At 39.5% G+C, this 12,985-nt stretch overlaps 1 protein-coding gene across 1 annotated transcript; it reads left to right on the top strand.

Annotated features, from left to right (window-relative positions):
- Positions 10,045-11,076, top strand: LOC109842142. Its single transcript, XM_020411049.1, has one exon. It carries the CDS (start codon positions 10,045-10,047, stop codon positions 11,074-11,076), a length of 1,032 nt encoding a protein of 343 aa, XP_020266638.1.

Genomic DNA, 12,985 nt, shown 5'->3' on the forward strand with positions numbered 1-12,985 from the left:
AAGCGCGTTACAAAGAGAATCGTCTTTTATAAGATCCGGCTTAGCATATGAAAAATCAATAATAAAACAAAGAGAATCAAATTACAACTGTCTCTCTTTTACCGAACAAATCCAAATCCTGTTATCCGATCTCTGCTCTCTGTGAGGTTGTTTTGCCTGCGCCGAGGTTGCTTACCGTGGAGCCACCGCGGATCTGGATCAAGTAGTTATAGTAGATGCTAGCACGTATTACGGGGTATTATCCACCAAGGAAGATAATAGCCGGCAGGTGATCGTTTCAGCCAAGGAAACGACCGCTCGATCTCGGGATCTAAAAACCAAGCTTAGGATCCAGAGTGTGACGACGTAGATCTGAGGATTAGACTCTCTCGAATCATCCTGCCTTTTTCGCGGTGCGGTGTGCTCGCTAAGAATCAAATCCGGCGTCTCCAAGTCTTAAGCCTTCAGATCTCGCGAGTTGAGGTGACAAACCGGCAGAGAGTTTCGGCTCTCTCCAAAGTTTTTTTTTTTCAGTAAGAAGTCGCTCAATGACAGAAGGCTTACCAGCCTATTTGTCCGGAGGCCTAGAAACTGTGCGTAATGCCACAGTTTGAGAGCCTAGCCAACCGCTAGGTGGCCGGCCATAGCCGCGAGCCCACCCAGGGTGGCTCGGCGCTTGTCCGAGCCACCTCAGGCTGGCTCGCGCGTTGGCCGAGCCACCGCTGGGGTGGGTCCGCTATTGGCGCGAGGCGCCTTCTCAGTGTGCTCGGCCTTGGCGAGCACCCTGAGGTGGCTCTGGCCTTGGCCGAGCGCACCCTGGGGTGGCTCGGCCTTGGCCGAGCCACCCTGGGTGGCCTGCGGCACCGACCGAAGCACCCTAGGGTGGCTCGCTTGCGACGCACGTTAGGGTGTTCGGTTCGGGCGAGTTCCCCCAGGTGCGCTGGTTTTGTCGTTTTCCGTTGTTTGCGGTTGTTTTGTCCGTTGTTCCGGTTTTTTTGTTGATTTGTTGACTTGATTCCGCGATTTGGCAGTAAACTCAGCGGTGTTTGAGTTCGAATCCACTTTGTTGGAAGACCCGTCGATCCCCGAACCAATAACGTTGTTCACATGCAGTTCGCCTCTTTAGTTCGTTTCGTTGCTGGAACGTTCGTCGATTTGTCGAATCATCGCGCCGAGCTGTGTGTCAAGGACGCTATGAAGCAGTTATACGCCATTACAGATACCCCTCCAAAGCTCTTCAGCCTCTTCTATAGAAGAGTCATGGACTGCTTTGGATATGATTGCCGCTACCCTTTGTCGTGTAACGGACTGGAAATGACTTTTGTTCTGTATTCCTGTCAATCCTTCGGGCCAATTCATGTGCTTTGTAGAATCCTGTAGGGGTGTCCGTGCTGCATTTATTGTCTGAACGCAGTTGTTGGAATTTGAAACTTTGAAGTCAAATTCCTGATTTTCGCAGTCTTTAGCTCGTGCTTATTGGTATCGACGTACAAACTAACAGCTCGGTTGTTAAGCATTGAGTCTTTGCATTTGTGACGCGTGTCGCGCGTCGTGTATTGAGTCTATCACGTTAAGAATATTTTTAGAAAAATATTTTCGCAGGAACTTCTCAACACAAAGAAATAGTTTATACTCGTACCCTTAATTAGGAGTATTTCCGTACCAAATGAGTTTAACCGCGTCCGCATATAAGCTTGAATCGGCCTAACTAATGCAGCCAATAAGGCAGTAATTCGGTTTTGCAAAAAGTCTCCCACCTTCCAAACATGTTGGGAGAGGCAAGAATAAACTAGATGATCGAACCTTCGGTCGATTGAAGTTGTTCGACGGCTTCAATTCTGCTTCAATTTGAATTCTGGTTCGGATTTGGTTCAAACTGCGTCCATATCTGGCTCATTCTGTCCATTCTGCTCATCTGGCCATTCTGGCCATTCTGGATCTGATCTCTGTCTAGCCAGTTCAATCTGTTCAATTTGGCTCCATTCTGGCTTCAGTTTGGCTCAATCTGGCCGAAACCTGCGCTCCAATCATTGCCTAGGTCGTGGATTCAGCCCAGTCTTGGTCATGTTCACAGCCCAATCTGCTCAAGGCCTATAAGAGGGGTCACTTTTTTTCTTTTGCTTTTTGCTTCCTTGTTCCTCTCTAGGACCGCCGAACTTTCCCCTCCCCTCTCTTGATTTCTCTTCCTCAAAGCTTCATTCGCCTTAAACCTTGATAGTATTATCACTAGATCTAGGGGTTCCTTTGTGATCTTGGAGCTGAAGAAATTTACCGTCAAAAACTCACATATTTGGATTTCTCTCAGGCCCCTCGATGGCTGTTCACCAGTTCTGTAAAGTATCAATTTTTTATTGAGATCTCGGAGCCTTTCTTCAGGAAATCTTCCACAATTTGCGATCTTTTTCATGCTCAATTTAATTCATGCATTTGTACCTGAGGTAGGAATTGCATTGCTCGAGCTAATTCTTTCAAGGGCGGTAAAAACTGCACATCCTTGGTTTTAGGCAAAAATTAGGCCTGAAATTATTTTTTGAATCTAACCACCGGAGTCTATTTGCAGGCCGTCATGTCTCGCGCCCTCGGAGTCACGTTCCATTCCCTGCTCATTCGTTGATGTGGCCGCCTCCTCTGTATGGCTTGCGTGACGCATTAATCTCTCTGCTTTTCGATTTGTCGAATCATCGCGCCGAGCTGTGTCAAGGGACCTATAAGCAGTTTTATACGCCTACAGTTTATTTCTAGATCGATGTTAATATTTAGGTATCTATAACTTAAGACATATGGTATATACATGAGGGTTTCCTTGTTTGGATTATTTCACTCGACGAACTACATTTCGCATTATAGGTGTCTAAATATTAATTCCATTAGATACGGAGAAAATAATCTAGATAGACTATGCTTAATAGATAGAGCATCCACTTTATCTAGCAGCCCTTACCCTTGGGGCGGATGGAGGTGATCTTGCTGTAACGCTCTGACGCTCGTGTTGTTATTCTTTTTATTTTAAATTTCCATTCAGACAGCTCAGAGTTCCGGAGAGCCGCAGGATGACATAGTTCTTGCATAATCTCCGTCACATGGGTTATTAGTAGAGACTCCACAGTAAATTTATATTTCCATTCATATATTAAAGTTTTGTATCTCATTTTGTAAAAGGGATATGAGCCTTAGTTACATTTCAATTGATTCATGTCGAAATATTCTACATCATTTTAGTGATCAGATGTATTACAATTTTATTCATTTGAGACATGAATTTATTTATGAGATTTATCTTTCTACATCATGTTTATTGTATTTATTTTCTTATTTTCGTGTGTTTGTACCTACAGTTCTTTTGATTCCACTAGAGGATATTACTGTCATTGGTGAAACATGTTATTGTACAGTGTGGGTGCATGGCAGGTTTGACATCTCTGGGTTCACCTTGGACTGTAGCCATATGTGAAACCAAGGGCGTCACAGTTAGTATCAGAGCTCTAGTTTTAGCATCCTTAGGATTATCATGTGTCGAGTCGTGGAGCTAGAATAGAATTTCTTAGGTTTCATGTATAAAGTCCGCTAGGAATTCCTAGAATGAGTGAGGACGTTATATACGTATATTCCAAAATTTACAAATTTTTTTTATGCAAACTATTTTACTTTGATTGAAAAGTAATTGTGTGAATACTTATTGTGATACATTATGTTATATATATATTTTTACTTTGATTGAAAAGTAATTGTATGAATAATTATTGTGATACGTTATGTTATATATATACATGTGTTTGTAATCTCATTTATTGTGTCTAATAAGCTCTCCTCCTGATAACATAAATGTCGGGACGAGGATGTGGTCGATGTAGAACTCGTATCCGAAGAAATACTGATGACTACACTGTCATCACATCTAGCTGTTAATAAAGAAGCAGAGCGCAAAGCTTGACTCAGTAAGATTGAGAAAGATATTAGAAGTTGGGAGCACAAAAATTTTAGGGCACATCAGATTCAGTTGTAGTTTACAAATAAAAGGAATATGTGGAAAGTATTATTAGATATACTTAACATCGAATCTGTACATAAGCAGAGGTTAGCTATATTCAGCTTAAAGGGGAACACCAGAGGGTAACACTGAATTTAGTTTACGCCAGAGCAACGAATGTCAAGTTCGCTTTATGATTTCACCTACTACTTTGATTAGTAGTTAGAACTAGCCGATTGGAGCAGGAAGACATACCGATAATTAATTTTTGAAGCAGGAGTGTTCAGAGACAAGGGCAAGAACAAAAAAACTTTTGTAAGACTTGGAAGACCCCAGCAACGGTGGCCAGCAATAGAGGATTGAGGCACCACCCGCCGTTCTGAGGATTGAGGGGCCAGTAGGCCAGATTCGTACTATCCAGGAGATTCCTATAGGACAGATAGTCCCATATGTTCCACCGCTAGCAGTTCAGCAGTTGTCAGCCACCAGTAGGGTTTATATAGTCGTACCACGTGATCATGGTGTGATCAGAGCCATACTGGAAGGTACTTTCTTAGTGAATTCGTTTTCAGCACAGATCTTTTTTGATTCAGGAGTTTCGCATTCTTTTATCTCTCATACCATCATGGATAGGCTTCAGCTAGTCACACATCCTTTAGACATTCTATTATTCGTCTCTACTCCTTTAGGGAAGGTATCCCTATTAGAGAGTATATGTAGGAGATGTGTCACCTGTCTAGATAAGTCCGAGTTTATCATTGATCTGATCATTTTGTTAATGTCGGAGTTCGACGTCATTCTCGGTATGGATTGGCTATCATCTTACCATATCAGTATCGACTGTTTTATAAAAATAGTCAGCTTGCGGGTATCTGATGGGTCTGAGTTGATAGTAGCGACCTCACAGGGTAACCAGTTTGCAGAGTTATTTTTGGTGTACATTTAGGAGGTGATACTGAGGGATCAACGTGTTGATTTATGTGAGACTAGAGTTGCCTCATATTTTTAGGATGTTTTTTAAGACATAACTAGGTTACCTCCTGTGAGAGGGGTTGAGTTCTGCATCGAGTTGCAGCCGAGCACAGCACCGATATCCCGAGAACCCTATTCTATGGCACCTGCTGAGATGAGGGAGCTACATACTCAGCTAGATAAGCTTTTATCTTATGGTTTTATTCGTCGGAGTCATTCTCCGTAGGAAGCGTCTGTCCTTTTCATGAGGAAGAAGGACGGTAGTATGCGCCTATGTATAGATTATCGTGAGTTGAACAAAGTCACTATCTGGAATGTGTATCCAATACCGAGGATTGATGACTTGTTCGACCAGCTACAGGGAGCGCATCACTTCTCTAAGATTGATCTTCATTCTAGCTATCATCAGTTGCGAGTTCGGGAGATGAATATTCCTAAGACCGCCTTTCTGACTCAATATGGGTCCTTTGAGTTTCTTGTCATGCCATTTGGACTAACCAATGCACCCGCTGTATTTATGGATTTGATGAACTGGGTATTTCGTCTATATTTGGACAAATTTGTGATCGTATTTATCGACGATATTCTTATCTATTCGATAATGGAGGCAGAACACGAGCAGTATCTTCGATTGACATTGCAGACATTGCGGGAGCATCAGTTATACGCTAAGTTCAGCAAGTGCGAGTTTTGGCTTTTTGAAGTCAGGTTTTTGGCCCCATGTCATCAGCAAGGAGGGTATTGTAGTAGATCCAATAAAGTTGGTGGCAGTACTTAATTGGGAGCCGCCAAAGACCATTTTAGAGATCCGTAGTTTGTTGGGTTTGGTAGGCTATTACAGGAAGTTCGTTCAGGTTGTTCTCGAAGATTTTAACGCCACTTACACACCTTATGAAGAAGGGTGTACCGTTTGTTTGGGGCACTGAGTGCTAGGAAGCCTTTCAGACTTTAAAGGCTAAATTCACTACAGCACTGGTATTAATTACCCCGAGCAGTGATAAGACATTGGTCATCTACACAAATGTGTCTCTATCGGGTCTAGGAGGTTTATTGATGCAGACCCAGAGGGTAGTAACGCACATTTCATGACAGTTGAGGATGCATGAGTAGAACTATCCCACGCACGACTTAGAGTTAGTAGCAATGGTCTTCGCACTGAAGATATGGAGACACTATCTGTATAGAGTATAGTTTGAGCTATTTACGGATCATTAGAGTTCGAAGTACTTCTTCTCTCAGAAAGAGCTAAATCATAGACAGCGATGATGGGTTGAGTTTATCAAGGATTATGAGTTCGCGATTCAGTACCATCCAAGGAAGGCAAACATGGGGTGGACACGTTGAGCAGGAAGCGTCGGCATCATATTTTAGCTTTGAGGTGCTCGTTGTATCGAGATCTTCACACCCTTAGCCAGTTTGACTTTAGACTGGAGATTGGTTAGAGAAACATTACAGCCATTTTAGAGTGGTAGAGTGGTCAGAGCTTAGTTAGAGGACTCTTGGATTCAAATCCGAAAGGAGGAGATTTCTAAGGTGCCAAAGGCTGATTGAACCATTAGAGCAGATAGAGGACTTCGAATGAAGGGCTGATTAGTGATGCCAAATAATCCACAGTTGAAGAAAGATTTATTTGATGATGTACATCGTACTAGGTATACAGTGCATCTAGGCACAATAAAAATGTACAAGGGCCTGAAGAGACACTTTTGGTGGAGCGGCATGTGTATGGAGATGAGGCTTTTATTGAGGAGAATTAAGTGGAATGAACAAATTAGTTGGGGTAATAAAATGGGGAGAAACTCAGCGATTTTAGTTGGAAGGAGAATATATCTGGCGATAATTTTGGAGGGAAATAAGACCCCCCCCCTAGGGGGGAGAAGCACGTTTTCTTGTGTTTTGGGGGCTGGAAGCATTTTTCCCTTAATTTTACTTAAAAAACTCCAATTTTAATATGTTAAAGTTTTTTTATTGTAGGTTTAAGTTGGACACATTACTTTTTTGCTTGGAAATTCATGGAAGTTGGATAACATTTTATTATTACTTATTTTACTTGGAAAAATTTTAAATGTGTTTTTCAAATACTGGCTGGTAATACAAGTAAAATGCTACAATATTATATTAACTGGTTCAAACATATTATATTTTAGCAATATTATTAATTTCTGACATAATTTATATAATGAAAGCTTTCACTTGACAGAATGTCTGGAAATAGAAAAATTGTAAAATTAGTTTAGGTTTATGGGAAAATTGTTGGTAATTATGTCTCAAACTATTTAAAATTTTAATCCAAATTCGCTCATGGCACGTGTTTGAAACTAGTCATTATCTGATAATATCAATAAACTGGAAGTAGGCCAAACCCGTCATTCCAGACTTAGAAAACCCGCACGCCGGCCTAAATCATAAATAGCCATCAATTAGGCCTAATTCAGGGCGCCTTTTTTGAGTATATATGAAGAAAGTCTCTATTGATACTGGGCTCTTTGGAAACCAGCTCTTGGGACCCTACTTCAACCCACTGACATCTCATCATCTTATTGAAGTTCGCTTAGGGGCTATGTGGTTTGCTTTAAAAATAAATTACCACAAATGTGATAGCAGCAATGCTGTGTGCAATATTTAATACTAGAAAGCTAACGTTAAATTTATTATTTTAATAATTGCAATTATATTGTAGGAAATGTACTTCAAATACAAATTCAGCTTTTGATTGAAAAGCAATTAATATACAAGGTACATAGTTTTGTCATATAAAAAAACTTGGGTATAGGGGACTTTTTTTGTTTGTATTTAAAAAGATTTCTTTGGATGAGGTAAGATTATTTTTATTTTTAACATTTTTTTTAAGCTTGCAGATTTTCTTCCCATCAAATTGGTTGAAGCATTTGTTGCAAGTATTGTCTACAAAATTCAACTCCATTTATTTTTCTTAAATACAATGTTGCAAACCAAATAGTGCATTTATAAATCCGATTGTTATATTTACATTTGCAACACTATTTTCATCCAATGAAACAGCTATGTAAAAGGATATAGATATCCATGGGTGGATTGAGGAGAAATGAGGTCCAACCAAGAGTTAATGGGACTTAAACAGGAGCTATGGACGAATTTTAAACAAAAAGTTTAAGCAATTAGTTATTGGCCATTGCTTAGGCATTATTATCAAACGAGGCAGGATTTTGATGGTGCATTTTAGCGGGCGATCTCCTTGCTAACGTGCACCTCCGCCTGGATCTTGAATGGCAAGGACGAAGACGAAGAAGAATCGAAGTAAGGGGATTAAGGATAGCGAGCTTAGGGATTTGATATTCAAATATCCCCAGGCTAGTTCATCTAATGTCAGGGGTAGTGTTGAATCTGTGAATCCTTTGATCTCTCAAGAAATGGAAAGTACGGGACCTAAAGGAGCAAGGAGGACGATGAAGATGGATGAAGTTCTTGCAAGGATGAATCTGATGTCTGAGGTACATTTGCAAATGGATTCTGGATTCTAGATCTCTCGACAGCTGAGTAAGTCCCCTCTTTCTTGGGCAGATGATGATGATTTGGATGATTCGGATCTTGTTAATGATTCTCTTGATGAGGTTTCAATGAATAATCATCGAAAAGATTTGAATGATGGAATTAGTAATACTAATCTTGATGATAAAGTTCAGGAAAAAGTTGTTGATTCTGATCTTGTCAATGATTCTCTCGCTGAGGCTGAGAGTGTTCATCGAAGAGTTTTGAAGGATGGAATTAATAATACAAATCTTGAAGATGAAAATCAGAAAAAGGATGAAAATCTGGAAAAAAAATGATGAGGAGAATAAGGATCTGGAAAATAAAGAACAAGAAGTTAAAAAATCCTTTGTTAGCCTTTTTACAGACAATCGAAAAGCTGGTGGAGGTCTATCTTTAAGTTTTGCTCCTTCTTCCTACAATAATATTGTTACATTCAGTAAGGATGAATGGAGAGAAGGAGAAAAACTATGGAAATTTGCCCTTGTTGGCCATGTTATTGGGATGAATGTTAGATTTAAATCCATGGAATCCTATGTTACTAAGATTTGGGGCAAAATTTCTATACCGAAGGTATTTTTAATTAAACAGGGCATTTTCGTTTTTGAGTTTCAATCTGAAAATAGTATGAGGGAGATCTTAGAAGCAGGTCCCTGGTTCTTTGGATCAAGACTCATGCTAAAGCCATGGTCGATTGATACTGACTTTGAAAGAGTGCAAGATCAAAAATACCCTATTTGGGTGCCATTTCCAAATTTGAGGTTGAATCTCTAGAGCTCAACTGGTATAAGCAAGGTTGCAAGCTTGATTGGTTGCCCTATCACCACTAATAAGCTTACTGCAACGAGACAAAGGCTCAGTTATGCCAGGGTACTCCTGGAAGTGAATCTGCCCCTCAAAAAACGAATTCCTAATCAAATAGAAATCATTAATCCAGATGGTAAGAAATTCTGTCAGAAAGTGGTGTATGAGTTCAAACCAAAATGGTGCTCTTTGTGTAATATTGTTGGCCATGATACTCAGCAATGTAGGAGAAATGCACCTAAAAAGTATGGATGCCAGTGAAAAAGCCTGAACATACTGCTCTGGTTCAAGGAGAGGATGTGAGGGAAATAAATGGAATAAATACTCACAATGATCATGTTGATAAAATGCCTGGAGCTGGACTGGTTGGTCTTGATAGGCAGACACCTGATGCACATACACAACAAACACATGCACAAGGAAAAAGTCTTGCTGAACAGTCAGAGAGAAGTAAACCTGCACAGAAACATGCACAAAGTGGATTTTGTTTTGAGGATGCTTATCAATTCTCTCCTACTGTCAACTCCTCTGGATTCATCAGTGTTAACAGAGCTTCTGCTGCAAAAAGAACTACTATGTGTGTAGAGAACACTCCAATATTTGCCTCTCATTATTCTATTCTAGACCATCAGATATTTGATTTGGATCCCTCCAATTCTGACCGGGGGGGGGTATACAAATTAATGAATTTGGCTATTTGGAATATTAGAGGGTTTAATAAACCCTCTAAACATGGAGTTGTTAAGAAATTTATACAGAAATATAAAATTTCTTTACTAGCTCTATTAGAAACTAAGGTGGATGGATAAGCAAAAATGAAGCAAATTGGAAACAAAATTGCCAAAGATTGGAAGTGGATATCTAACATTCATATGGCCAATAAAGCTAGGATATGGATTCTATGGGAAAGTAAAGTCTTCTCTGTGCAGAATATTAATGCAACTGATCAGTTTATCACTCACAAGTTGGAATCTAAAGATGGAAAATTATCCTTTCTTCTCACAGCTGTATATGCTCTTAATCAAACAGAAGGTAGGAAAACACTATGGGAAGATCTGCTGAATTTCAAAAGGAATGTGAATTACCCCTGGCTAGTGGGAGGGGATTTCAATGCAATCACAAAAAGTGATGAGAAAATAGGAGGAGCTCAAATAACTGATACTGGAGCTGATGACTTTCAAAGCTTCATTACTTCTAGTCAGTTAATGCACATAAAGACTACTGGATGTTTCTTCACTTGGTGTAATAAACAAGATTCAAGCACAAGAATCTGGAGCAGATTAGATAGGATCCTAGTGAATGAGGATTGGATTCAGAAATATACTATAAGCCAAGTGGAATATTTGGTGCCTCTTTGTTCAGATCACTCTCAAGGTTTGATAAATGTTGTTGATGACAATGTTGCTATAGGAAAAAAGCCTTTTAAATTCTTTAGCATGTGGGCTAAGCACCCTGATTTCCTAAGAATGGTGAACTCAATTTGGAATGATGAAATTAGGGGATACAACATGTTCAGGTTCTACTCTAAACTCAAGAATCTAAAACCTGCTCTGAAGGAGTTAAATAAAAAGCATTTTATGGATATAAGTCAGCAAGTATCAAGAGCTAAAACTAAGCTGTGGAACATTCAGAAAAAGCTATGCACTGATCGTTTCAATCCAGATTTGATTGCAAAAGAAAAGGATTGTATTAGAAAATATACCAAACTTTTGGATTGTGAAAACTCCTTCTATAGGCAAAAAGCAAATATTAAATGGGGACTTCATGCTGATAAAGGCTCACAATTTTTTCACTCAGTTATGAAGGCTAAAAAGGCATCAGAGCAGGATTTTGTCTCTGCATACTGAAAATGGTGCTAGTCTCACAGAAATGTCTGAAATTGTTGAAGAATTTGTTGGGTATTATAAAAATTTGCTGGGCAATGCAAAGGCCGCTAATGCTCCTGATCCTAGTGTGATAAAAAATGGGCCAATCTTGACTGATGACCAGTGTAATAAGCTATGCTCTCCTGTTACCAGAGAGGAAATAAAGCAAGCTCTATTCTCTATACCTAATAGTAAAGCTCCTGGACCAGATGATTTTAACTCTTCTTTCTACAAAGCTACATGAGATATTATTAAGGAAGATCTTTTTCTGGCTATTGAAGAGTTCTTCTATTCAGGTAAATTACTTGGCACCCTTAACAATACATCCATTACTTTGGTTCCAAAAATTCTTAACCCAAGCTCAGCTGCTAACTTCAGACCAATATCATGCTGCAATGTAATATATAAAGTCATATCTAAAATTCTAGCTAGCAGGGTTCAACTTCAGACCAATATCATGCTGCAATGTAATATATAAAGTCATATCTAAAATTCTAGCTAGCAGGGTTCAACAAGTGATGGGTTATCTTGTAAATGATGATATATAAAGTCATATCTAAAATTCTAGCTAGCAGGGTTCAACAAGTGATGGGTTATCTTGTAAATGATGCTCAAAGTGCTTTTGTAAAGTGAAGGCTTATTTCTAGCAATTTCCTCTTAGCTCATGAACCTATAAAGCATTATGGGAGGAAAAATAACTCTCCAAGAGATACTCTTAATGTTGATTTAAGGAAGGCATTTGACACAGTTAGCTGGGATTTCATCAAAAGCATGTTGATTGGATTGGGTTTTCCTAGCACTATGGTTGGATGGATAATGGAATGTGTCACTACCCCTAAGTTCTCATTAGCAATAAATGGAGGGTTACATGGCTATTTCCAAGGAGCTAGAGGATTAAGACAAGGGGATCCTCTATCCCCTTTATCTCTTTGTGATTGGGATGGAATATCTGTCAAGGAGAATGGATGCACTGAAAAAAGATATAATGTTTAAATTTCATCCCAAGTGTTCTAAGTTGAAGATTACTCACCTTGTATTTGCAGATGATTTGTTGCTATTTTGCAAAGCTGATATGAGCTCTGTTGGAAAAATCTTTGCATGTCTTCAAGATTTCAGTCAAGCTTCAGGTCTGGAAGCTAACCCCAGTAAATGCTCCATCTACATGAGTGGGATAGATGATAATCTCAAAAGCCAAATTTGTAGCTTCCTCTATTTCTCAGAGGGTATTTTACCTATGAAATATCTGGGACTCCCACTAAGTACAAAAAGGCTTACTTACATTGAATGCTCTGCATTGATAGGGAAAATTCAGGCTCAATTCCAAAACTGGCAGCAGAGAAGGAAATTTTCTTATGCTGGGAGATTAGAGATGATTAAATCTGTTATTCTGGGTATGCATACATATTGGATTAGCAACTATATCCTGCCAATAAAAGTCTTGGAAAAATTGATAGACTATGCTCAGATTTCCTATGGGACAACAAGATGCACCTAGTATCCTGGAGTGTTGTATGTCAAGAGAAGAAAAAAGGGGGGCTGGGGGTTTTTTTAAGCTCCTGTGGATGGTACATTTGAAAAAAGATCTATTATGGATCAAATGGGTTCACTGCCATTACTTGAAAAATCATAACATATGGGAGGCATGATCAAGAGTGAGTGATTCATGGATGTGGAGACAGCTGTTGAAAGTAAGAGATGTGTTGTTGAATAAGTTTGGAAGTATCGAAAACATGAAGATAGGCATGGAAAGTTGCACAACAAATGGTAAAATCAAACTATCAGCTGTGTATAAAATCTTGACACAGCCAGCTTCTAAGGTTGGATGGTCTGATACAATATGGGATAGTTTTCTTTATCCAAAGCACTCATTTACTATGTGGTTAGCATGCAA

Source organism: Asparagus officinalis, chromosome 5 (assembly GCF_001876935.1).
Source record: "Asparagus officinalis chromosome 5, Aspof.V1, whole genome shotgun sequence".
Classification (NCBI taxonomy): Eukaryota; Viridiplantae; Streptophyta; class Magnoliopsida; order Asparagales; family Asparagaceae; genus Asparagus; species Asparagus officinalis.